Source organism: Macrobrachium nipponense, chromosome 2 (assembly GCF_015104395.2).
Source record: "Macrobrachium nipponense isolate FS-2020 chromosome 2, ASM1510439v2, whole genome shotgun sequence".
Classification (NCBI taxonomy): Eukaryota; Metazoa; Arthropoda; class Malacostraca; order Decapoda; family Palaemonidae; genus Macrobrachium; species Macrobrachium nipponense.
In genome coordinates, this window is record NC_087201.1 from 133,725,225 (window position 1) to 133,748,622 (window position 23,398).

Here is a 23,398-nt window from a genome sequence, read left to right on the forward strand (position 1 = left end):
TAAATAAAACTAACTTTTTCATAAAAATGTAATTTTTTTTCTGAGTAGGGTAGGCTTACTTGCAAAGATGCTGCCCTGAACTCAAGTTGAAGTTTACTCTATTTTTTTTTTTCTCTCTCTCTCTCTCTCTCTCTCTCTCTCTCTCTCTCTCTCTCTCTCTCTCTCTCTCTCTCTCTCTCTCTCTCTCTCTCTCTCTCTCTCCTTACATGAATTCACTTCATTGGCCAAATGTACTTGAATCAGATCAGTTTAGGTTTTTATGTTGCAGATTTTGGGACTCTTTGAGTGGCTTGAAATGTGCTGTGTGTTTTTGCTGAGCTCTTCCCTCATTTTGAGGTATGGGGTTGATATTGCATTATATTGTACCTTAAGCAGTCCTTCAGTCTCAACTCTATAATTTGGGCTATTGATTAAAAAGAACTGGATATTGTGCTTTGTTAGCAGGACTCCTCTGCTCATGTAGTTTCATTTTCATAATTGGATGGGTAAGTTCTTCATGCTTACTTCCCAGATTGACTAAAGTTTTTCAGGTATTGCCAGATAACAGGACACTTGAAAATCAATCTGTGGTATGAGTTTTACTCATACTGTTAAACTCCCTAAACTGAACGAACAATGCTTACTCAATGCAGAGGGCCAAGTCTGAATGGTTATGTCAGCAATTTTGTTGGTTAGGTTTACACTATGTGCCGTATGTATAACATAACTGGTTCCTCCATTGGACTCTACCTATGTAATCCAACTTGCTGTGAAAATATTGGCATTCAAGCATGAATGTGTTGGCTACCCTAATGCTACTAAGATAATCTGTTGTTGTCTTATTAACTGATAGAACTTTAATTAGGGTGGTTTATGCTTTGATAGATGTTTTCTTTAAAACAATATCCAAAGACTTTTGGCTTGATGTAGGGTTAACTTGCCCGTTTCCTCTGAGAGACTGCTTCAGCACTTTTGACGTCTCTTATCAGAAAAAGGAGGGTTTTATGATTATGCTTCTGTGGTAGTATGTCCCTGCAATGTTATTGTTGTGGGCAGTGTGAAGCAATTGTTGCATATGGCACTAGTCTGACTAGCATCCAAGTATCATATATACAGATTTTGCATCTGGGCCCTCATTAATAAGTCTTGGATGCTTTCCTTCTCCCTAGAATTAGTATCCCAACCTAGGTAGCTGCCTTGAGCTCTTTTGTCCCATTGCCTTGCAGTGTAGGAAGTCCCCAGGTCTCAAAAGCAAGAGTTAAGAAATCCCCTAGCCTCTTGGTGTGGTTATTTCCACCTTTATCAAGATCAGTGGTCTTGCTCTTAATTTTGTTGGGGAACCATTGGTGATTTGGTAATCTTATGTTCATTTAGATTAATACATCAAAGGCCTGCCAAGATTTTGGATATTTCCAGATATAAAAAAACTGTAGATATAAACGGCGATTTTGTCAGTGAAATCTATTGTCACGTCAGATTACTGTTTATGCTTTTTAACAACACAAAATACAGAATTACCTGTCAACTCAAGATTTCAGCTAATGCATGATTGCCTTGGTTGGTGATTCATACGTGTACATATATTAGGGCTTGTGCCTTGTATGATAAGGCGCCCTATGAGGTAATGTTAGACTAGCGATAATCTATACGCTAAGTCGGTTGGTATTGCACTTCCATCTTCAATGGAGTGTCTGGGGTTTTGTAGATCACTTACGAAGTCGGTATTATCTTTACGACGATGTGTTAAACTCATGGTTCGGTGAGGTTCTTGTAGAAAACACAAGGTATAAAAATAGTATATTCTTCTGAAGTTTTACATGATGAAGATCAGGTATGATCGTACAAGTCTTCTATGACGATAGCTTGATCGCTTCTGCCAATGATGATGGCTAATCCTATTCCTCTACATGATAAAGCTTAGGTAAAGAGGTACAGGTCTTCTAATGACGATAGCTAACTCTGTTCTGCCTGTCTACCATCTCTGTTACAAGTTATGAAGGAACAGACAGTAGTTCGAACATATGAACATACAATCGAATGAGACACGCTACAGATCACGTAGGCCGTTTGAATAATAGGTCGGGGTAGTTGTCTCAAGCAGGGAGCTTGGACTAATGTTTATAAACAATTGAATGACTACAGGTGACGGCATGTTATCTTAGCCTACATACTTATTGTATACGTCATCTTTAGCGTCTCTAGTCTGATCACATTCCTGCAAGCAATCTGGTTGACCTCTTTAGTTTTAGACTTTTATATATATGGACTAACATTCCATATTTTTATTATGTAAACACTTACACATATACACACATACAGGGCATGTACACATGCCCACAGACTGAGACACTGATGGACAGATATAACACAGCCAATATATATCAATACATTATTACTACGTATGTAATCTGTTAAATTTTTTGAATTTTCTGGTATTCCAAATCAGCTTTACTAGCCACCATCCCACCCATAGACTCCTTGGCCCATACCCCCCCCACAGTATACTCCACTATTGATTATGAAATTTAGGTCTTGAAGACCAAGCGCCGGAACCCATTAGGATTATTCATTGCCATTACTTAGCTATTCATAAATAGTAAACATAGCAACGTTTGTGACATGGAGGCTTTTAAGCCTAAAAACTTTGTGAAAGCTCTCAAAAAAACAGCTTATCCCAGTGTAGCCCCTCTTTCCCTTTAATGCCCTCCTCTTGGTGTGCTAATGATTGTAAGCAGCTTTACCATCACCTCTTTACCCATGTAATGTTATGTATTGTATATTATTGTAATGCTAAGGACCCTTTGGACACCAAGTTCCAGCTAAGGTGAGAAATGATAAAAAGAAAAGGGACTACATATACTATCATTTTCTTAAAGTTCTTAATTTTTCATAGATCTTGTAAGTATTCATGTTATTTAAGTATGAAGTTAAGTAGTACACATTTGCAATATGATTTAAAGTTTCCATGCATTTTCAGCCCTATGTGCATTACCTGCAGCTCTAACCAAACAAAACAATATGTACAGGGGATGACGTATGCAGTTAGTGAATTTGTGACTTTTTCCAAGTCATTACAATTAATGTGTAAACTGTATACTGGACTGCATACTATTAATGAAATTGACTAATATACACATATATTTTAAGCCTTTATGGCCTAATAAGTTTATTTTTAATTTTTACCCTACGCAAGTGATCTGTAATTTTTTCAAATAACACATAGCTCAAAAATATATTCCATTTGACTGTTGTTGAAAATCAAACTGTAGTTATAAAAATGTATTTGGAGGGACAACTATAGTAGTATATTGCAAATGATGATGGTATGTTTCAGTAGCATGGCTGGTTATCTTTATACAACTGGAATATTTAGTAAGCAAAGTTCTTGAACATATTGCACAGTAAGAAATATTCACAGAAGCAGTAATGTTTTATTGAAATGGAAAGAAGCATGGAGAAATTAGCATAACTGGATGAATTGGTGTGTTTGAGGCTTAGAAGTGATGTTGTGAAAGGCATACATTAATGCTTTGGTCGAAAGTGTTAAATGATTTTTTTTTTATTTCATTGAATGTATGATTTGTTTTTTAAGAATACTGGTATGCATGCATGTATAATTTTAAGGACTTCCTATAATTTTGCACATACCTTGCATTTCTTGAAGAGCTTAAGGATTCTTCACCTTAAAATCAGAATTGCATGTATTTGTCTTCTATCTTTGTAATTATACACTATCTTGAGTAAGTTATTCAGGTTAGAAAACAATATAAACTTATGTCTGTAAGAATTTAGTTATTATTTTCTGTTGTGTATCATGAAGATGCTGTAAATTTCTTTATGGCTTTATTTTGAAATTTTCAGTCATATTTGATATTTGGAGTTATTCTAATTTATTTGTTAAGTAGTAAGAATTATTTTTGGGAGTAATCTTTTAATATTTTGACATCTCTTCTGGGAAGGAAGCCAGTGTCTATAGGAGAATTTAAGACATTTTTAGCTGAAATAAGGCTTTGAAAATAAGTTAATATATTATGCATCTGAAACTAGTGTTGTAACCTTTTTACTAAATTCAGTAGTAACCAGAACAATTGGAATTTAATAGATAAATTTCACAACCATAAATGATGATAATTATTTTGACATGTAGATTGTAAGTGGTCAGTGAATTTTATACATAAACTCTTGGAGATAGGCGTGAAGAGGCAGGATGGGGGAGGGGCAACTCTTAAAAAGGCTCGATTAGGCAGTTTCCAATATCTGACATATGTTAGTCTATCTATAACCTTATTCCAACTGTACATACAAAAATGTTTTGGTAGCATTTCAGTCGAATAACATCATTATTGTAGACCTATCAGTAAAGCACCTTAGCATGTACCTTGCATTTTGAAATGGAGGAACAACTAAGCTTAGGGCATAACTTGCAGTGGAATATCTTGGTTTGATTAGTTAACCAACTGTTCACTAAAGGAAATACAAAGCTTGAATGGTCACCCCCCCCCTTGTTTTCTTTAAGCAAACATTGTTTAAGTTCATAAAATTGCAAGGACTCATTGAATAAGGGCTGCAATAGAAATAAATGAATGTTTTATAGGAATGAGACTAGTCAAAACCATGTGTACATTACTCCAGTGCTGGGTGCTGTTTATGTATTTCAGATAGTTATTTGACAAAATGCAGTATGTACTGTTTATTAGAATTAAATTTAGTTTTTAATGACATTTTGAAGTATAGTTGAAAAAATTCCTCAAAAAATATATATTGGTTATTGATAATTTGCATTTTTCTTAAATTTACAGCATCTTTTGTAGATCTGTTATTATTTGTGTATTTTACTTTTGAATGGGATCTGTGATCTTTTATGGATATTTTTAGTTTTTAAATTGTTCAAGTCCACTTATTTAAGAGTATATTTTCAAAAATTTTATTTTTCTGAATGGGTTTGCATGATTCCTTCTTACTAGATGGCTTGTATTTTTCTATAGGTGTTTTATTGTATCAAACACGTAGTAATCCACCAGGTAATAGCTGTTCTTTGTATTATTTTAAGCTGTTGACCTAACATAATTCCTTTCTATGTTGTATAAACATGCTGTATATATAAATAATTTTCCTTTAATTTACTTTTTCAATGGTTTAATAATATCCCCATATATTTCAGGGTGCTTCTGAAAAAGATATTGTCCACTCTGGTCTTGATTATACCATGGAGCGCTCAGCACGAGTAAGTTTTCGTGAATTTTACAAAAACATTTTTAGTTTGTAAGATATAATGTTGGTTTGCTACCAAAACCTTGTGAAGGTAGTATTTATGGAAATTTTTTTATGGTAGCAGGTTTACTTTCAATTACAGGGCACCTTCAACAGATATTTGTACAAGGAAAGCAGGAAAGCTTTAATGACCATTCTAAATAACTTGCTGATCAGCGAATAATTCCAAGGTGTTTTCTATTGGGCATATTTTCTGAAATATTTATACGTTTTACCCTCTTGAGTTTGCTCAGAACATTGCCATTAAACTGGAATTAAGGAAAATTCCTGTTGACAGTAGAAACAATTATGTCTGTGTTGACAAGAGCTCCTTAAAGGTGGTTGCTGTTATTGGCAGCATCCAAGATTGCCTAAAAGATATGGGACACCACTTTTACTCAATTCAGTGTAGTACATATGAATATTGGTTTATCTTGTGCTACCCTGTAGAGAGGTTTCTCATGCATTCCTCCCCATGAAATTTTCTTTCGTGTGAAGGCTGCTTCATGTCAATTAAGAGTTTAATGAAAGACAAAAGGATGCATCAGTTTTAAGAAATTCAAAACCTATTCTTTACTAATGTTGAATTTTGCTGTTCTGGGCAATAATAATCAATGCTTAATCCGTAAATCGAGAGGTGTGTTTTTCTGTGATAATCTGGGGAATGTGTTCTCTCACCAAAACACTTGGTTTTGTTTGAAGGCAAAAAGACATTGGTAGAAGTCAGGTTTTTTTTGTCAAGCAGCTTGTTTGGTGAAGGTGGTGATGGTCTTGTATTACTTTAAAGCAAAAATAGGTTTTTTTACAATAAAATTACTAGCAAGGTCTTGTTAACATTTTTGGGCAATTATAACTTTTTTTTTTTTTTCCTCTCTCTCTCTCTCTCCTCCCCTTAAGGCCCCTAAGCTCAACCTTGGTATGATGTAAACTTAGGTCAAAGCTTTCTTCATACAAAGGAAGCCTTTTTTTTTTTTTTTTTTTTTTTTTTTTTTTTTTTTTTTTTTTTTTTTTTTTTTTTTCCCCCGAAAGCTTGAACTTTATAATATTAATCCTGATAGCTTTTATCACCCAACTTTTGTTTTTGTTGTCAAAAGAGGAAACCCTTTCATTTTGGTTGCCATTTGGTAGGACTATTCTTTGATGGCTTTCATGAAGTTTTGGTTCCCAGGCTGTTGTTGCTGGACAATTCAGTGAGAATTTATATCGTAGCAGGTTTCTACTAAGGCTGCCTCCACACAATTGAACTTTGTTCAATGTGAATTTGGTGTCGAAAGTGGAGAAACTGTGGGAGTGGGCAAAGTCAAAATTTTGCCTGTCGTTTCTCTGCTTCTGACGTCACATTTAACAAAGTTTGATTGTGTGGACGCAGCCTAAGACTTCACAATTCTAGCCTTTTGTTTGGATGATGAGATTCCTTCACAACTTCGCTACTGCAGATTTTGGATGTGTTTGGAGATATGAAATGGGTATATTTTTCCAGTTATTTTTGTAATTTTTCTGTGTAATAAGTTTCTTTAAAATAATCTTATTGCCCTTTGAGGATTCTGTTGAGAGGCATTGTCCTTTGAGATTCTGTTGAGAAGCATTGTCCTTTGAGATTCTGTTGAGAAGCATTGTCCTTTGAGATTCTGTTGAGAAGCATTGTCCTTTGAGATTCTGTTGAGAAGCATTGTCCTTTGAGATTCTGTTGAGAGGCATTGTCCTTTGAGATTCTGTTGAGAGGCATTGTCCTTTTGAGATTCTGATGAGAGGCATTGTCCTTCAGGATTCCTGTGGAGAGGCTTATACTTCGATGGACATATTGATGCTCTTATAGCCAGGTTCTTTTGCACACAACTCAAGTCCTTGGAGCTGGTGTTTTTGTCAAGTTGGCTTTTGATCATTCAAAGGATGTCTGCAATAATTTCCATGAATAAAATTTTTATGTGGGATTCACATTGTTTATTGGAGGAGTTGATGGATTTGTGAAAAGGTACTTCTTTAAAACTGAATTAATTTTTCCAGCTGTTGCATTGCATTGTCATGTAACTTTATTTCCTGTTGTTATTAAAGCATTAAGAACAGTCAGTCACTTTATTGTGATAAGTCCAAAGAGTGTCATAATTATCAATCTAATATAGTACTATTAACATTTTCAAGGTAAGCATTTCACTTTTAAGGTAGACATTTTGAGACCCCTCGAAGGTCTGAAGTCAACTTGCTGTTAGGATATCCTTGCTTCCCTCTTGGAGGTTTCAGTTTACTTTTAGTAAACCTTCCTCTTGGTTGTCCAACTTGCTTTCTACGGTATTACTCAATCATCTTTTAAAACCATATTCAGATTCTGGGTCATATTCAGATTCTGGGTAAACCAATTCATAATGAAATTGCTAGCACCCATATTCTGTGGTTAGTACCCTTGAAGGAATACTTCTCTACTCGGCCTTTGAAGATGATCTCTTGGATTTATTGCAGAACTGTAAGAGGTGACTTGGTTGAAAGGGCAAAGGTATTATAGCTATATTGCTCCTCCTTGATACTGCTTCACTCTGATTAAAAGAAGTTCAGTGCAATGTTATGGAATTACTAAGGTCTGTTCTAAAGAATACTGCCTTTACCTTTGGTTGCTAGGTATATCTGCTCTCCAATTGCCTGATGAGCATGTATGTACTAAGTATTTTGGGTAACAGATGCCAGCCAGCATGTCTATTCCTTGCCATTTTTGATGAACCCTAAGGTGAGAAGCTATCTAGAACATGGTAACATGGTATACTGTGGTATTTTCATTTATATATTTTCTTGCAGTAATCAATAGAATTACATGATCGCATATTTTCATTTGTATCAATATACTTCTGTCATCAATTGTAGACTTAAAGGTTTCACTGTTACTACCCCCATTTTCAAAATTCCATCGCCATATGAAAAAATTGCACAAACTGTTCTGCTAATTAGGAAGATAGACAATTAAAAACTTGGCTGTAGTACTGTATAATGTCCTGTAGTACTGTATAATGTCCTACAGGGCACATGCAGTACTCCCCCCAAAACCACTGAGATGAACAGCTTGGGTTGTCATTAAATTTGGATCTGTTTAGTCTCTTTAAAATTAAACTGAAGGAGTTGTCTTTTTAAAACAAAAACTACTTAAGAATTGATTACTGTTATTGATTGATAATTTTACAGGCCATCATGAGAACTGCAATCAAGTACAACTTGGGAATTGATTTGCGCACAGCTGCTTACGTCAATGCTATTGAGAAGATCTTCAACACCTATAGTTCTGCTGGCCTTACTTTCACTTAAATGTGGTTTAGAGATAATCCAGGATGATCCTAAGTCTGAAAGTGTACATGTTAGAATATGAGAGATATTGCCAATTTTAGATCTTTTGACTACTGTTATGCATAACTTGGCTTTACTTCAAGTAAAGTTAACTAGTGTCAAACCTGGAAAGAAAGTGGAGGCTTTTATATTAGGTAAGGGGAAGGTTTGTTATATTTTCATATTTGTACTATAAGGAAATTCCCCAGACATCTATTAGTAATTCTGTTTGTAGATTAAAGAAAATTTTCATGGTTTTTTAATAGTGTCTGGTTAATTACCTTTATATATTAAATTTTTCATGATGCAGTGTAGTAATTTGAATTGAATTTCTGGTTATGATGTGAAACATACAGGCATGTTACGAAATTGTTAGTCTGTATAGTAATATCAATACATTTTGATGTTAAAAAAATTCTTTTTGTGTTTTGTAAAGCAAGGTGACTTGCAATGTTTATTTTATTATCAAAAATACCCAATAAATATTGGGAAAACCTTCACTGTGATTTCATTTTCCAACTAACAATGTGACATCTCAATTATGCAACTAATTCAGTACCAAATACATGTATATAAAATTATAATTAAAGGTTTTCTTTACAGTTTGTCTCATCATACTAAACTTTTGTGCATAAATGTAATAAATGTTAGATCTATATAATTACGTAATGTAACATCTTGTTCCTACAGGGGTATAACCATCAATTTTGACACTATTAGTATCCTTTCGTCAAAGTTGGTGCAGTCATTGAACCTAGTAACACTATAGTCAGCTGGCGGTTATGGGAGGATGAGTGGTGTAATACCCCTCACTCACCTGGGCGCACTAGTCATCTTGCATAGAGGACATGTTTCCTGCTTTCTCCATGTGCTCGTTGTGCATAGCCATCTTCAACCATGTAGCAATGAGGACATGCTTCTTGCTTACTCCATGTGCTTGTTGGAGTGAATAAGTATTTGTCACCATTTTTTTTTTGTGCCATTTACTTCTTGATAGTATATTCTGTCCTCTGTTTCTCCTTAATTTAATAGTATATTGTCACTGTTTCTCATTTCATTAAGGAGAAGAAACACGTTGACCATTACAGGGGACTTAGACCCGCATAAGTATTTTGTTTGTTTGTTTCTATGTTTGGTGTTTTTACGTTGCATGGAACCAGTGGTTATTCAGCAATGGGACCAACAGCTTTACGTGACTGCCGAACCACGTTGAGAATGAACTTCTGTCACCAGAAATATAAATCTCTTAACTCCTCTGTGGAATGCCCGAGAATCAAATTCATGGCCATTGAGGTGGCAGGCCAGACCATACCAATCACGCCACTGAGGCGCTCACATAAGTATTGGTCATTTTGTAGGGAGTAAAGATTGTGTAACATATCTTTACCCTGCGATGTGCAACCTAGTCCTTTCCCTAGTAGAAAAGTTTGGGTAGAAAGGTGGAAGAGGAGAGAGGACAGGCATTTGTTGGCTTCTGACAATGCTAGACCCTCCAGTTCTTTTCTTTTCTTAACCAAAATGTAACAAACCTTTTCATATTGGGCTTGACGGGACATTTCATTGTGTGAAACTCGGCAGTTGTTGTCAGAAGAGTACATAGTGTAAAAGAACTAGCCTATTCTAAGGCTTAGCCGCCTCCTGACAGCTATTGTTTTCTTCATTTGTATAGTCCCCATAGTTTCTATGTCCACTGCAAGGAAGGGTATCATTTGGTTGGAGTAGCTCTTCCAGTACCTGTGACCCTTTGGCAGATGTTTTGACATTGACAGTTCTAAACTTTCCCTTCAGTTTGGAAGATGAGCAAGGTGTTCCAGGGATAAAGGAAAAAAACTACATCTTCATCCTTTTCATTGTTGTCATAATCAAGCTGCTCTTCATCCTCCTTGTCCCTGGACATGCTTGCTAGGTGGAAGTCTTATCCCTTGTATGAGAAATCCACCTACAGATCCTTCAAAGTCGAAGCAACAGCAGCAGTGTCCCTTTTGGCCTCGCTCCTCCAAGCCAGGAAGGGGGGTTAGGGGAAGAGGCAGTGGGTTATCAATAAAGAGGACACCACTCCCTACCCAATGCCGTAGGTGGGGGGATGCTTGGCAGACCATTGGGCCAAATAGCAATACCACTGATTGGTGAAGTGGTTAGTAGATGTCCTTTGGGTTGGGTATTGACGTACTACCTTCCAACTTTCCTCCCCTCACTTGGATCTTCCTCTCCTCAATGTGACGTGACTTATCGTTAAGGCTCTCCAAAGCTCTCAGGGTGGAAGTGTCTTAAGATGTTGGACAAGGGCACAGTGATGGAAGATCGTCCTTTACCAGGGTTCTACCATCAGATCTTCCTGGAGCCAAAGGCTATGGGTGATTGGAGACCAGTGAAAGATCTTTCCATGCTGAACCACTTGTCAGGAAGACAAGATTCAGAATGGAGATGCCCCAGATGGTTTGGCAGCAGTAAGGCAGAACGACTTCATGCTGTCAATAGCCTTGAAGGACACTTGCTTCGAGATCCTAATTCACCCTTCGTTCAGGGAGTCCTTCACTTTAACTTTTGAGAGCAAGCATTCACAAGGGTCTTTACCCTGGTTTCGACTTGGGCCCATGCTCGGATGCATCCACTGAAGTTTGAGCCTCTCATCGCTTAAGAGCTTCTCAGGTGTATGGGGTGCAGATGACAAGCTGCTTCACATCGTGTTGGAGTTGAAAGTAGCTTTCCTAGTTCTGAAGGAGTTCCAAAAGTGGGTGGAAGGTGGCCTATGTGAACAAGCAGGGGCGTGGCTGGTGTCTCACCAGCTCCTCTCGTTAACAGTCAAGATGCACCAATGGGCGATTGACAAACTATGTTGTGGGAGTAAAGTCCTGGGTACGGAGCATTCTCTGCATCAGGACATAAGGGAAAGGCTGTTTCACCTGTGGGGAAGACCCATATTAGATCTCGTTACCACCTGCTTCAACAGGAAGCTGGAAGTCTACTTCTCCATGGTCCTGGATCCTGCCATCTTGGCGGAGGACGCTCTAAAGCACCCTTGGAACAATCTTGAGGTGTATGCCTTCCCTCCATTCTGCCTGATCCGTCAGGTCCTGAACAGATTTGCATTGAGTTCCATGAGCCCCAGCCAGTGGTCCCAGACCTTCTGTCTCCTCTGTCAGCAGTGCCAAGAGAAATTCCCCCTTGGCACAACCTTCTTTGTCAGCCGTTTACCAGGGTAAGTGGGACATCTACCGTGATTGGTGTCGTTGAAGGGGTTTCTCTCTACTTGGAACTTCTGTTCAGTGAATAGCAAATTAACTGCGCTTTCTCAGAGCAAGAAAGGTCTACCCGTCTACTGTCAAAGGCTAAAGGGCTGCCATGGGGTTGGTCCTATGCTTTTCCCTCTTCTTCCTGGGAAATCTTGATGGCTTTGTGAGGTGATTAAACAGGTATACTCCTCACCTTCAAGTTCTGTCACTGATGCTGTGCATGCGGGTCCAACATCGGAGGAATGGGTTCCTCTCTGGCTTTTACAAAGAACTTGTCTGTTCATAGGATTTTGAATGCTAGTTCCTGGCTTTGACAAACCACTTTCACTTCTTTTTACTTGAAGGATGTTGCCCACAGGTCCTTGGACACTTTTTCCTTGGGTCCGGTGGTGGCAGTAAGTTGGCTGGTCTCCTTTCTCTTTTTACCTTTCGCCTTCCTATGGGCAGGTTGAATAGACACATCATACGCTGGAGTTGGTCTGATACAAGTGAGTGCGGTGGCCATACTGCATGGCATTTTTGGTTTTGTATTCCATACAGTAGAGAAATTAATTCTCGGCAGCATTTACTCCTCTCTAGTAAGGGGAGGGAGGAGTGGTGACAAACCCCTTGTGGCAACATGGTTTGTTGCTTGAAATAGCTGGGAGCTCTCGTGGTCTTCCATGAATGCAATGAAGCTGGACATGTATCATTGTGTTTAATTCTAAAGGGCAGAGTTTTTAGATATTCTCATTATCTATTCTCTCGTGGGCTCTGACCCCCTTCTTTAGAACTCTAACTTCTTGGAAGGATGGTCAGGTGGGCTGAATACCCAGTCCGCTCCAATACAACTCTATCCTATTGTTAAGACTGAAGGTTTGCTTTGCGTATGAACAAACGACATATTTTTAATCAATTTGTATTTTTCATAGCTAACAAACCTGAGGTCTTAACATTGATTGCCCGCCTCTAGCCACCCCTCTCATATCATGGGATGGAAGAAAGACCAGTGTGTCACGAAGTTCCGTGTGTGGTTAGCAGCCAGCCTCCACCTCTCATACGCATGAGTTGCCAGATGCCACAGACTCCTTGCATTACAATCTTTGCTTGATTTTAACCGATTTCCAGCTGGTGCCAGAAGATTATTCTATTGTTAAGATCGAAAGTTTGTTAGTTATGAATATAATACAAATTTTTTAACAATTTGTTATTTTCTTCACAAAGGGATGCCTTGAACCTACCCATCATTGGCATGATGATCAAGCACATGCATAGAGAATAGGCCAGGTTGTCTCAATCAGCTTTACCACAAAAGAAGAGAAGGAAGAGTTCCCTGTATACTGGTCCATAGACCAGGTGCATATGGAATTGTACAACCAAATCACCTCTGGTACTTGCCTAAGATAACCCAGGTAATCTCTGTTGCACAGGTTCTGTAAAGTGCATGCAAGATGCAGGAGGTAGAGCTCTTAAGAAAATATCCCTTGAAGAAAGTGCTTGATATCGCGCATACTCCAAAAGGCATGCACATACCAAGCAAGAAAGTAGCACTGGCTTTCCCTTTGTATCCCCAATGGGAGCAAGTTATGTGGGAACCTAACCCATATTCTAAGTACATACAGTGCAAGAACTTTGCATGTGGCAAACAAATGGGTTACATGTACACCTTGTCTCTTGAGGCACGCTGGGGACAGGTGTCCTGAGCCCCCATGAAGTTATTCCTGAGACCAAGCACTTGCAGGATAAGCAGACCTTCTTTGGTTATCCCTCAGGATTGGCAAGAATCATATGGCTCATACCTGCCCTGCCAAAAAAGGAAGAGCACTTGCACAAAAGTCAAAGCCCCTTTTTTATAAGTGGCCTTTGACTTCCATTTCTATTCCTCCACCCACAAGGTCAAAGGGAGAAGTGGTGATGGAAGAAATTTACATCTCTGAAGAGGTTGCAAGAATCCTTGGAAGGAAAACTGCTATTGGAGACTCAAACACACTGCTCCCAGCAGCTACAGAATATATAAAATGTAGGCCCAAGGCCAAGTGTTAGGACCTATGAAGTCATTCATTGCTGAAACAGAAATTGACAATTAAAAGGTTTGAAAGGTATGACAGTAGGAAAACCTCGCAGTTACACCTTGAAACAATTGTTGGAGAGGGTGAAAAGTAAGATGGAACAAGAATATGAATAGAAGTGCAGTAAAAGGAATGAAAGGGGTTGCAGCTAAGGGCTAAAGGGACGCCGCAAAGAACCTTGAGTAACGCCTACAGCACTAACACACAGCCCCTATGGGGCTCCAGTGGCTACAATAACAGCAGGTGATGCCGCAAGTGCTGCAGTAACAGAATAGCGGCAGGGAACATCATAAGGGTTGCAGCAACAGTAGACCTCACAGATGATGTCAAAAGTAGGTGAAAGAAATTACAATGAAGATTAATATGAAAAATGAATCTTGATTATGTTAAAAAAAAGTCCAAGTTAGACAATGCAAATGAGACCTATTTTAGAACAAATACCCGATTCTCACTATTAATTAAAGTAAAAACTGCTTAATTTACCAGTACCTAAAACCCATGAAAAACTATAATTAGTCAGTTCTGACTGACTCAAAGGCAAAGGTTCTTCTATAAATACAAGGACTTACAAGCTTTGCTTAACATGGCAACCCCCCCCCCCCCCCCAATAAAAAAAAAAAATACTATCGGTCAGTCCTGACTTAGTATAAGCAAAGGTTTTACTAAAAATGCAGAGCTACAAGCTTTTTCCCAATCAACTGGAGACTTTTAACAGTGAATATCTACCACCGAATATTAATTTTATTAACTTGTAAACTTAAATGAAGGAATGGATGATTTTACATTATTTAGGTACGTACTATTGTAATGACTAGTCAGGGTAATTCTAAATGGTTGATAAAATGGCAAGCACGAAAAACCCACATAATAGCCCCAAACTGGCCGAATAGGCATGGTTCCTATTGATTCAACAACGGGTGAAGGACTCTATTCCATTGCTGTCCTGCTGTTCTATCCCAGACAGCAGGAGAGAAAGTTGTCTACATATCCTCTTCTCTGAGCCGAGGCCTTCACACGTGGACTCTTGAATTTTGGATACCGTGAAAATTGCCCAACATTGCTAGGTACCTAGTGCAGGAACTATGACATCATCTCTGCAACAATACCATTCAGTATGGAGATTATGGTAACAACAGTAGCCTAGTTGAGATCTCTGTTGAAATACTACTGCATTTTCCTTTATATCCTTTTGAAGATGAAGTACCTTTGTTACAACAAGCATGGCATATAAGGCAGCATTGTCAGAATCCTTGCTTTATAGATTTTGAATTGATTCTAACACAAATTGTTCATTTACTTATCCGGTCTTTTGTATTGCAAAGATCTGCTCCTGCAAGGCTTCCAATTAACTGGTCCCTGATTAAGGTATTTAGGCTTCTATCAACTCCTCAGTTCAGTGGACCCAGTACAACTATGATTCATATGCTGACAAAGATGAGATCCTTGACTGCTTTGTCATCAGGAGTTTGCACTAGTGAACTGGGCTCCCTTAGAAACAATAATACCTCACTCATACAGCTGAACATCATTTATTATTGTTTCCTGGCCCATCATTCCTGATGTCAAGAATGGGAACCTTTTAAAATGAGAGAAAATCTCCTATTCTGACAAGGGAACTCAATTTGATATATTAAACATTATGCCTGGTTCTAGCAATTAAGGTTTACCTAGAGGTCACAATTTTTATTGTTGTTAGGTTCAAAAATAACATAGTATATTACAGTATATCAATCTTTGAAATTTTAAAAATGCATATGTATATTGTAATAGTACTTCCTCTAGACGAAAGTTTACCTACTCACCATTTCATAAAGAGGAGTGACTTCAATAATTATCCTAAAAAGCCCCAAATGAATTTCTGGTGGCACAGGACAAGAGCTGTGGTTATAATGTTGATCAAAACTGGTAACTTGGCATATAAAGAAATTTTGGCTGTCACCCTGGCTACATTACTCAATTACAGCTTCCTTATTAGTTGACATACTCCACCAAACAAAATGGCAACAATCAAATTTTCTAGTACGTATACAATGACTTGATATGGTGGTACTAATCACATGATGTATTTCAAGATTTTTGTATGATGCCAAAATATATAAATGTTTTTCATATTTCAGAGATGCATTTATGTCGAGTAGAGAGATAAAGCATCCAATGGTTATGTGCACATATACATGTAAAGATACACAGAACTAATGCAGTACAGCAGTGTACAGCCAGTCACCTAGTTAAGGCAGAGATCCGTTCCTGAGGTGCGACTTATGTTGAATCTGACTTAATTATCTTGACTTTAAAAAATATTAGTAAGAAAAAAAAAGAAAAGTGATGAAAGTCTTACCTTTAATCCTGAGGTTGGCTTGCACACTGGAAGGGTGGTGACAATCTTATTTCTTACATGAGGGAGCTCAGAAACCAGTACCCAGCCTAACATTGCCTCAACTTTGGGACTGCCTTAACGTCGGATTTTCGCCTGAATTCAGAGACTCTATTTAACCAACATCTATGAATTTCTAAGAAAGTGATTGCCAGATGAACAAATAGTGATACTATTTCCTAATATATAAACTTACTTTTAAGCATACACTTACAAATGAACTGCAAGTGCATTACATTGTGAAACTATAATGTACACTGTAGTTAGAACTTTTAACACAATGAAAAATAACCATGCATAATTTACTTGTAAAAACAAAAACACAAAAAATACTGAATTAATACAGAGCACAGCTTCTTTACATGGCAAATAAGAGATGCTGAATGACCAACTCGGGGAAACATTTCAATTTTTACTTGAGTGCATCTGATAAGTAATGAAATCCAATCTACATAAGTATAATCAGTTACAGGCGAACATGTAATAAGTTGAAATCAAGCAGTGTATAACATTAATTATAAGTAAATGCTACAATACATATTTTCAAAACAGAAAAAATCCATTGCCAAAGTAAACATTAAGAGAAAACATATTGTGCACTAGTCGTAATACATGCTTTACAATCTTTGATTGTTTTTAACCGGTTTCCAGCTGGCACTAGAAGATTATCCTATTGTTAAGACCTAAGGTTTGTTAGCTATGAAAAATATAAATTGGTTAAAAATTTATCCTATTTTCATAGTTAACTAATTACTTTTTTACTTCTGGTATTTTCTTTGTTATGAAATATCCATGTAAAAAATTCTCCTAAGGAATAGTCATTGATGTGAGTATTGATTGACTGATGAATTTAAAATAAATTACCTGGTTTAACACTTATGAATGTCAGCAACTTCAAAGTTAATCAGTCATCCAGAATTTCTATATACCATTATTACTTTCAACACACTATTATATAAAATAATACAATAACAGCTATACGTAATTTGGAATTAATTAACTATACAATCATAAACTATAAAATACAAATCATAATTTTTAGAACTATAAATAGTTAAAAACTGCCATTATAAATACATACTATTTTGTGAAGGATTCTGGGTTTCTATTTACTATAATTCAGAATACAACTGAGGTTGAATTCAGTTTCCATACCAAGACTCCCTGGATGCCAAAAATGACAGATACAAATTATCACTTAGTACATGCTGAAGAGCTGCTCTAATCCTGTCTTCTGGAACAATATGAATCCTTGGAAAAAGCTACAACTTGTATCCTCCTGAAAAAGGCAGTACAGATCATACCGAATGGGAGAACCTGGGTTGTTAGTCATGAATTAAATTACATTGGATCAGTCCTTTCCAATATAGTACATAGTAGATCCAGTCCTTAGAAATATAGCAGCTCAAATTATAAGTAGAATAGGTCACGTCCACTAAAGAGTGACTTGAATCCTTAGAAGTAGCACAGCTCAGATCAGATCATGTTGCTCTTAAGAACAATAGCATATCTGCCATCATGGCCTCTTTGATCGTCTTATCATCAGAGTGGCGATCACGACAGGATTTGCTGTCGGAGGGTCTGAGCACAACATGGGATTGGACTGAATAGACCTCAACTTGGAATGTACTGTATAGGCTTGTCAAGAAAGAAAGCAGCTCTCTTTCTGTCCACAACAAAGCAGTTCAGATTGGTAGAAGAGCAAGAGTCTAGTGAAAAGCTACTACGTACTGCTTAATAGTTTTGTAATGAAACAAAGTGAAACTGCAACTGCATGAATGTTTGTGTCCAGCTTAGCATTACTCACAAGAAATAATCAATCAGGTATCCACTAAATTAGCTTACTTTTAAACATGGCCCTAAGTGAGGTGAAATACTTGTCAACTGCACAATTCCATTTATTTGATGACTTACCAAATATTTGTTCTACATATACAAGATTTTTTTGCACAAACTTTTTACTAAATAATGATTATACAGTAGTAAAGCAATAGAGAGAAAATATGAATTTTTAAAATAATTTTCAACTTTTATTACATTATTATTCAGAATATGAAACCTATTTATATGGGAACAAGCCCACAGATGCCACTGACTTTAAATTCAAGCTTCCAAAAGAATATGGAATTCATTAGGAAGAAGTAAGAGGAAGAAGTATGTACATACTCTCTTTGTACATAATGCAGAGGAAAAGATAATAAAACAAAACACCCTGAGATTACTTATGTTTATGTTTTTTGTGAAAATAAGAATTGAAATACCTTTCAAAATGGAAAACACACAACTGGATTAGGCAATAACAAGGAAGATGTAAGGAAATCTGATTCTTTAATAACTTAAGCCATATGTAAACTGGGGAAACATGATTTCACTTTCATTTCTCAGTTCTAGACTAACACTGAATAAAAAATAAGTCTTTTTGATCAACCAAAAATATTATGTCACAAGCCAAACTACTTTGTAAAGAAAGTGTCACAATATTACTTTCCTGACAATCTCTTCCAAGTTAAACTAATGCTTTGTCTATCAAAGTAGAAAAAAAATCTGAAATTCTAAGGCTGAGTTTCTCATACAAAATAATGTATCTAACTTGATAATTTAATGTCTTTATGTGTATTGCACAATACTGGTATTAAAAGATTAGAAAATTGTATGGAGAAAAAGTACAATAAATATAAACAGTATCAGTTTCAAAAAGTATTTAAGTGCGGAGTTTCTCTTTAAGGTTTTTATTTTCCTATGTACTGTTCTAAATCAAAGTGATTTTAGCTGAATGAAAGAACAGGCACCTAACACCCCATTAAGTTACATAATCACAAGTTATATTTCAGAGAATGAAAACATCCATTTCTTTTTGTCAGTTACTGAAACATCTGTACTAACACAAATATATATGAAGAAATAAGATAATAAAACTTTACAAAATTGTAATAACTAAATGTCAGAAAAGTTTTTGTGAAACAGACTTCAACTTTACTGTTAAAAATACAAACACCTGACAAAAATGCAAATATATATTTATGTACACTCTCTTTGTATGGCTGTAATTCAGGTCAAAATTTCAGATCCTTGATAGCTGCTGGAAGATCAGGCAGCTTAATATCCTTTATCTGCTGTGGCAGGTTCATATTCTTAACTGCTGAAACAGCACGGGCAGGAGCAGCAGCTAAACCAGCCTGCAAATTAAAATGAATTTTCTTAGAGAGCACCAACAATGAAAACTCCTTGTGACTTTCAGTTCTTACCCTACAATAAAAGGAAAATAAATACTAAAAAAGTTTTAATGGTGTACATATTAGAGGACGTAAAATTTTAGCATTCATAATTAATAATGATTATGAGGTCAAGTAAATACACAGATGACCAGAAAAATAGCACAAAAATTTTTGGTTTAATTTTTTAAATCCATTAAAGTAAATTACCTGTAGGGCATGATGTAGATAAAAATTCATAAATTACATATTGCTCTCTGAAGTTTGTCAAATATAAAATCCTAACTTTACTCAAGTTTTGTATACTAAAGCAACAAACAGCACAAATAAGTTCAGGAAAGAAACGACAGGAAAAGTTTCGTGAAAAGATCCCAATGCCTTATACCACTTAAAATGTCAACAAAACTATGCCTACATTATATCACTGGCATGAAAAATTCACGGGAAACAAACTGTTACATACACCAACTCTATTTCAAAACAGTAAATCGAACTTCATAGAAGTAAAATACAGGACCTACTAAAAGTTATTCCACAACAAACAATTCACACAAAACTTCCTGCAAAGCATATTGGCAGTTTTAAGAGCAAAAAATGTGCAAACAGAATTTGATAAATCTTGTACATCAATAATGCTAGTGTTAGTCACAAACAACACATCCTAATCATTAGATAGTGATGAGTACCCTTACTGTGTGAGTGGCCAAGAAAATACACTTTGTAAATGTAGACCAAGTATACACTTAAACATAACTTGAATAGAGTATCATAATATAATTATCTTCTTGTGTTTCTGTCCAAAAGCACCTAGTGGAGGTAAACGTACCACTTAAAATGTGCCTTGCATGGCACACTGTACTAAAGGTATTAAAGGTTCTTTGAGGCAACACTTTGTTTCCAAGTACATTATGGTACTTCCTGCATATTGCTTTTTATTTACTTCATTTTGCCTCTTCCTTTCAAGTTGTCCAACTTCTCTGTTTCAGTTTTCATTTTGAAACAAATCCTTCAGGCAAATCTATGAGCTGTAAAGTAACTAAGAGGTTTTGTTTACATTTAAAACTGAAAATATTATCAAACGTCAAAAGACATTACTGTAAATCACTGGACTATCCATGAATAACATTATTGTTATTAAAGTATATATATTTCTTAATACAGTACAAACCCCTCTCAGGCAGTCCCTGCTTATTGGTGACATCAGTTGACGCTGTTTTGATTTTATGACGTTTGGCCAACGACATTGTTAAGCGGATTTTTGAAACCAATAAGCTATGTCCAGTGTCAGTAAGCTGTTTATTGGCGTCAGTAGGTGGTTTATCAGCATCGGTAAGTGATTTTTGGTGCCCATAAGAGGTTCATCGGCACTTATGATGTCATAAATGTCATTTATTACCACAATTACTGCAATGTTCCAGTTATTGGTGCTCAGCCGGGAACAGAAACCCCGTTGTTAACCAGGGACTACCTGTACTCATGTCCAGTCCACATTGTCTCAGAATATCCCAGACACTACGGAATTTTGTCTACCGATACTGCAGTGTTTTTTTCAACAGACAGAAGAACAGCAGGTCCTCAGCTGGTATATGACTTAGTTTTTCTGTAGCAGTCTGAAATGCTAGGTGTCAAGTCAGAAGGGTACCACAAAGTATGAAAGGGTAAAAAAAAAGGTAAACTTACCTTTTGCACCTTCACAGAGCTAATTAACCACAAATTAATACAGTGGATCCCCTGTATTCGCGTTCTCAAGATTCACAGACACTCATTTGCGGATTTCTCTCTGGAACATTTCCCCGCATTATTTGCGGAAAATTCGCCTATTCTCGGTATTTTTCTATGAGAAGTATCCACAAATTCCTTTTTTTTTATATCAATTTCATCATGAAATGCACTTTTTGTGATAAAACTATTAAGAAAACCAGGTATAAAATTTTTTAGTGGGTTTTTTATTGAGTTTTAACTAACAAAACAGGAGGTTTTAAGCATTTTTATAAGGGTTCCAACTATTTGTGGGGGGGGTTTCCTAGTATGCATCCCCCACAAATACGGGGGAGGGGGACCACTGTAAGGGGGACCACTGTAAAATAAAGTCTAAGTTGGCAAATGCACATGGGAAATGACTTCAGAATTGTTACCCAGCTAACCACTTATTACTTTACCACTACTGCCAAACCTAATTTAACAACACCGCAAAATCATAAATTTCCAAAAAACCCAAATAAATATTTAGGAAACACTGAAACTGTTACTAACTTTTACACAAGAAGCTTTGTTCCCAAGAAACACAATGGGTGACTGCTTACAAAATACTGTACAGCACTTGGGTCTGAGCGGCCAGGTACCAAGTCATGCAATAAATTAACTATGTATTAAGCATCTACAAGGAAAATTGAAGTGAAAAGGATGAAATAAGAATATAACTAAAATGAATTAAAAAAGAATACAGAGCTTAGTTTGTCCAGCATTTATGGAAAAGTACAGGAACTGACTCAATAAAAAGTGGACCTGAAGATACAGCTGACAAATGTGTAGCACTATTAATGCTCTTCTGTCCGTTAGATAAAAAAACTGCAGTGGCCCAAATACTCAAAGATCATGAATATAGTCTGTAATGAAGGTTTCTGTTAAAACTAATTTTCTTGAACTGGATTTTGCTATTAAGTACTGTATAGAATGCAGAACTTACCTATGCACAAGTTGTAGAGGAGAGCCAGATTTATTTTTGCTTTGTCTGATATGAGGTGAAAAGCACTTCTTTTAACTGAAATATCTTAATCATTGATTACAAAAATACACTGCCTTTAGTAAATTTTTTTAGTAAGATGATTGGTACTTGAAGCTTGTTTTTAAGACAAAATAATAGAGTAGTCTTCCTCCCATTCAGGTAATAACATTACTTTCACAATTTGCTTAAAAAGTGATCTGATTACATGACAGGCTCACAAATCAAATGCTTTTGTGAACACATATCTTGACACCAATATTTCATTTGTGCAACTGTCATTTAACCAGATCACTTTTTAAGCAAATTGATGCAAGAGAAAGGTTGAAGCTGGAAAGCTCTGTTGAAAGAAGACGGGAAACTTGATGGAAATTGGAATGCACAACCTTGACTCTTTATCAATCTCTGTTTTTGCCCGAGCAAGAGGAAACTTATCATTTTTTCTTAGTTTCAAGGCTCTGCTGTATCTACTACTATGGAAATCTTATTACCAGTAGTCTTAACAATATCTTTCCACTTCATCATCATGGCAGTTGCTACTTTTTTTTTTTTTTTTTTTTTTTTTACTACCCACTAAACTTCTTCACAGCCCAGTATGTTCCCAAGGTAATGTAAATTCTTACACTTCTAAGATTTTATCTTTCTTTGATAACATGGTACTGGTTGTTTCCCCATCTGCATTTGCTCTTATTATGTATATAGGAGCCATAAAAGTCTCATAATTTTAGAATAGTTTGTAATCCTGAGAATATTTTGTGTTACCAACTGTTGCACTTGGTACACAGCATTGAGCTAACCCACATCTTTCTTCAACATTCACTTGGTTACTCATCTCAACTGTACATTTCCCTTTCCTTCCTCCCAAGGCTTTTTGTGCTCTTGTTGATTATCAATCCTCCCCATTCTGCTCTTCCAACTTGAACATTTCTATAACCTCTTCCCCTGATTCTGCTGTTAATACTAGGCCACCTTTGAATAGCATCTCCTAAGAGCCATCTTTATTGCACTCCTATATCACTCCCTCCAGTATCATGCTCAACAACAAAGCAGAAAAATCTATCTCAAGATTTTTTTGATATGGCCGACACAGCATCTTTAATCCAGATCTTTCAGCACCCTTGCCTTTGTAATGGTCATTTAATTCATTTACTTAATCTCATCAACTTTAGATTTTCCACCAATTTTTAAACAATTTCCAATAATGCTTTTAGAGCATGTAACGCAAGAGAAGTTGTCTGATGGTGATCTGCAGTAACTGTGCCCTCATTATCTTGAAT

The 23,398-nt window shown here is 36.4% G+C and overlaps 2 protein-coding genes across 7 annotated transcripts in view; one reads left to right on the plus strand and one right to left on the minus strand.

Moving 5' to 3' along the window:
- LOC135221001 (glutamate dehydrogenase, mitochondrial-like) overlaps positions 1 to 9,032 on the plus strand; it is a 452,434-nt gene extending 443,402 nt beyond the window's left edge. For all 5 annotated transcript variants that reach the window (XM_064258716.1, XM_064258714.1, XM_064258712.1 and 2 more), the window contains exons 11-12: positions 5,141 to 5,203; positions 8,395 to 9,032. In XM_064258716.1, coding sequence (XP_064114786.1) covers positions 5,141 to 5,203; positions 8,395 to 8,514 — 183 coding nt within the window. In that variant the 3' untranslated portion in view covers positions 8,515 to 9,032. The remainder of the gene's footprint in view (positions 1 to 5,140; positions 5,204 to 8,394) is intronic.
- A 9,368-nt stretch (positions 9,033 to 18,400) lies between these two features.
- LOC135221004 (AP-3 complex subunit sigma-1-like) overlaps positions 18,401 to 23,398 on the minus strand; it is a 100,915-nt gene continuing 95,917 nt past the window's right edge. For both annotated transcript variants that reach the window (XM_064258719.1, XM_064258720.1), the window contains one exon: positions 18,401 to 19,363. In XM_064258719.1, coding sequence (XP_064114789.1) covers positions 19,241 to 19,363 — 123 coding nt within the window. In that variant the 3' untranslated portion in view covers positions 18,401 to 19,240. The remainder of the gene's footprint in view (positions 19,364 to 23,398) is intronic.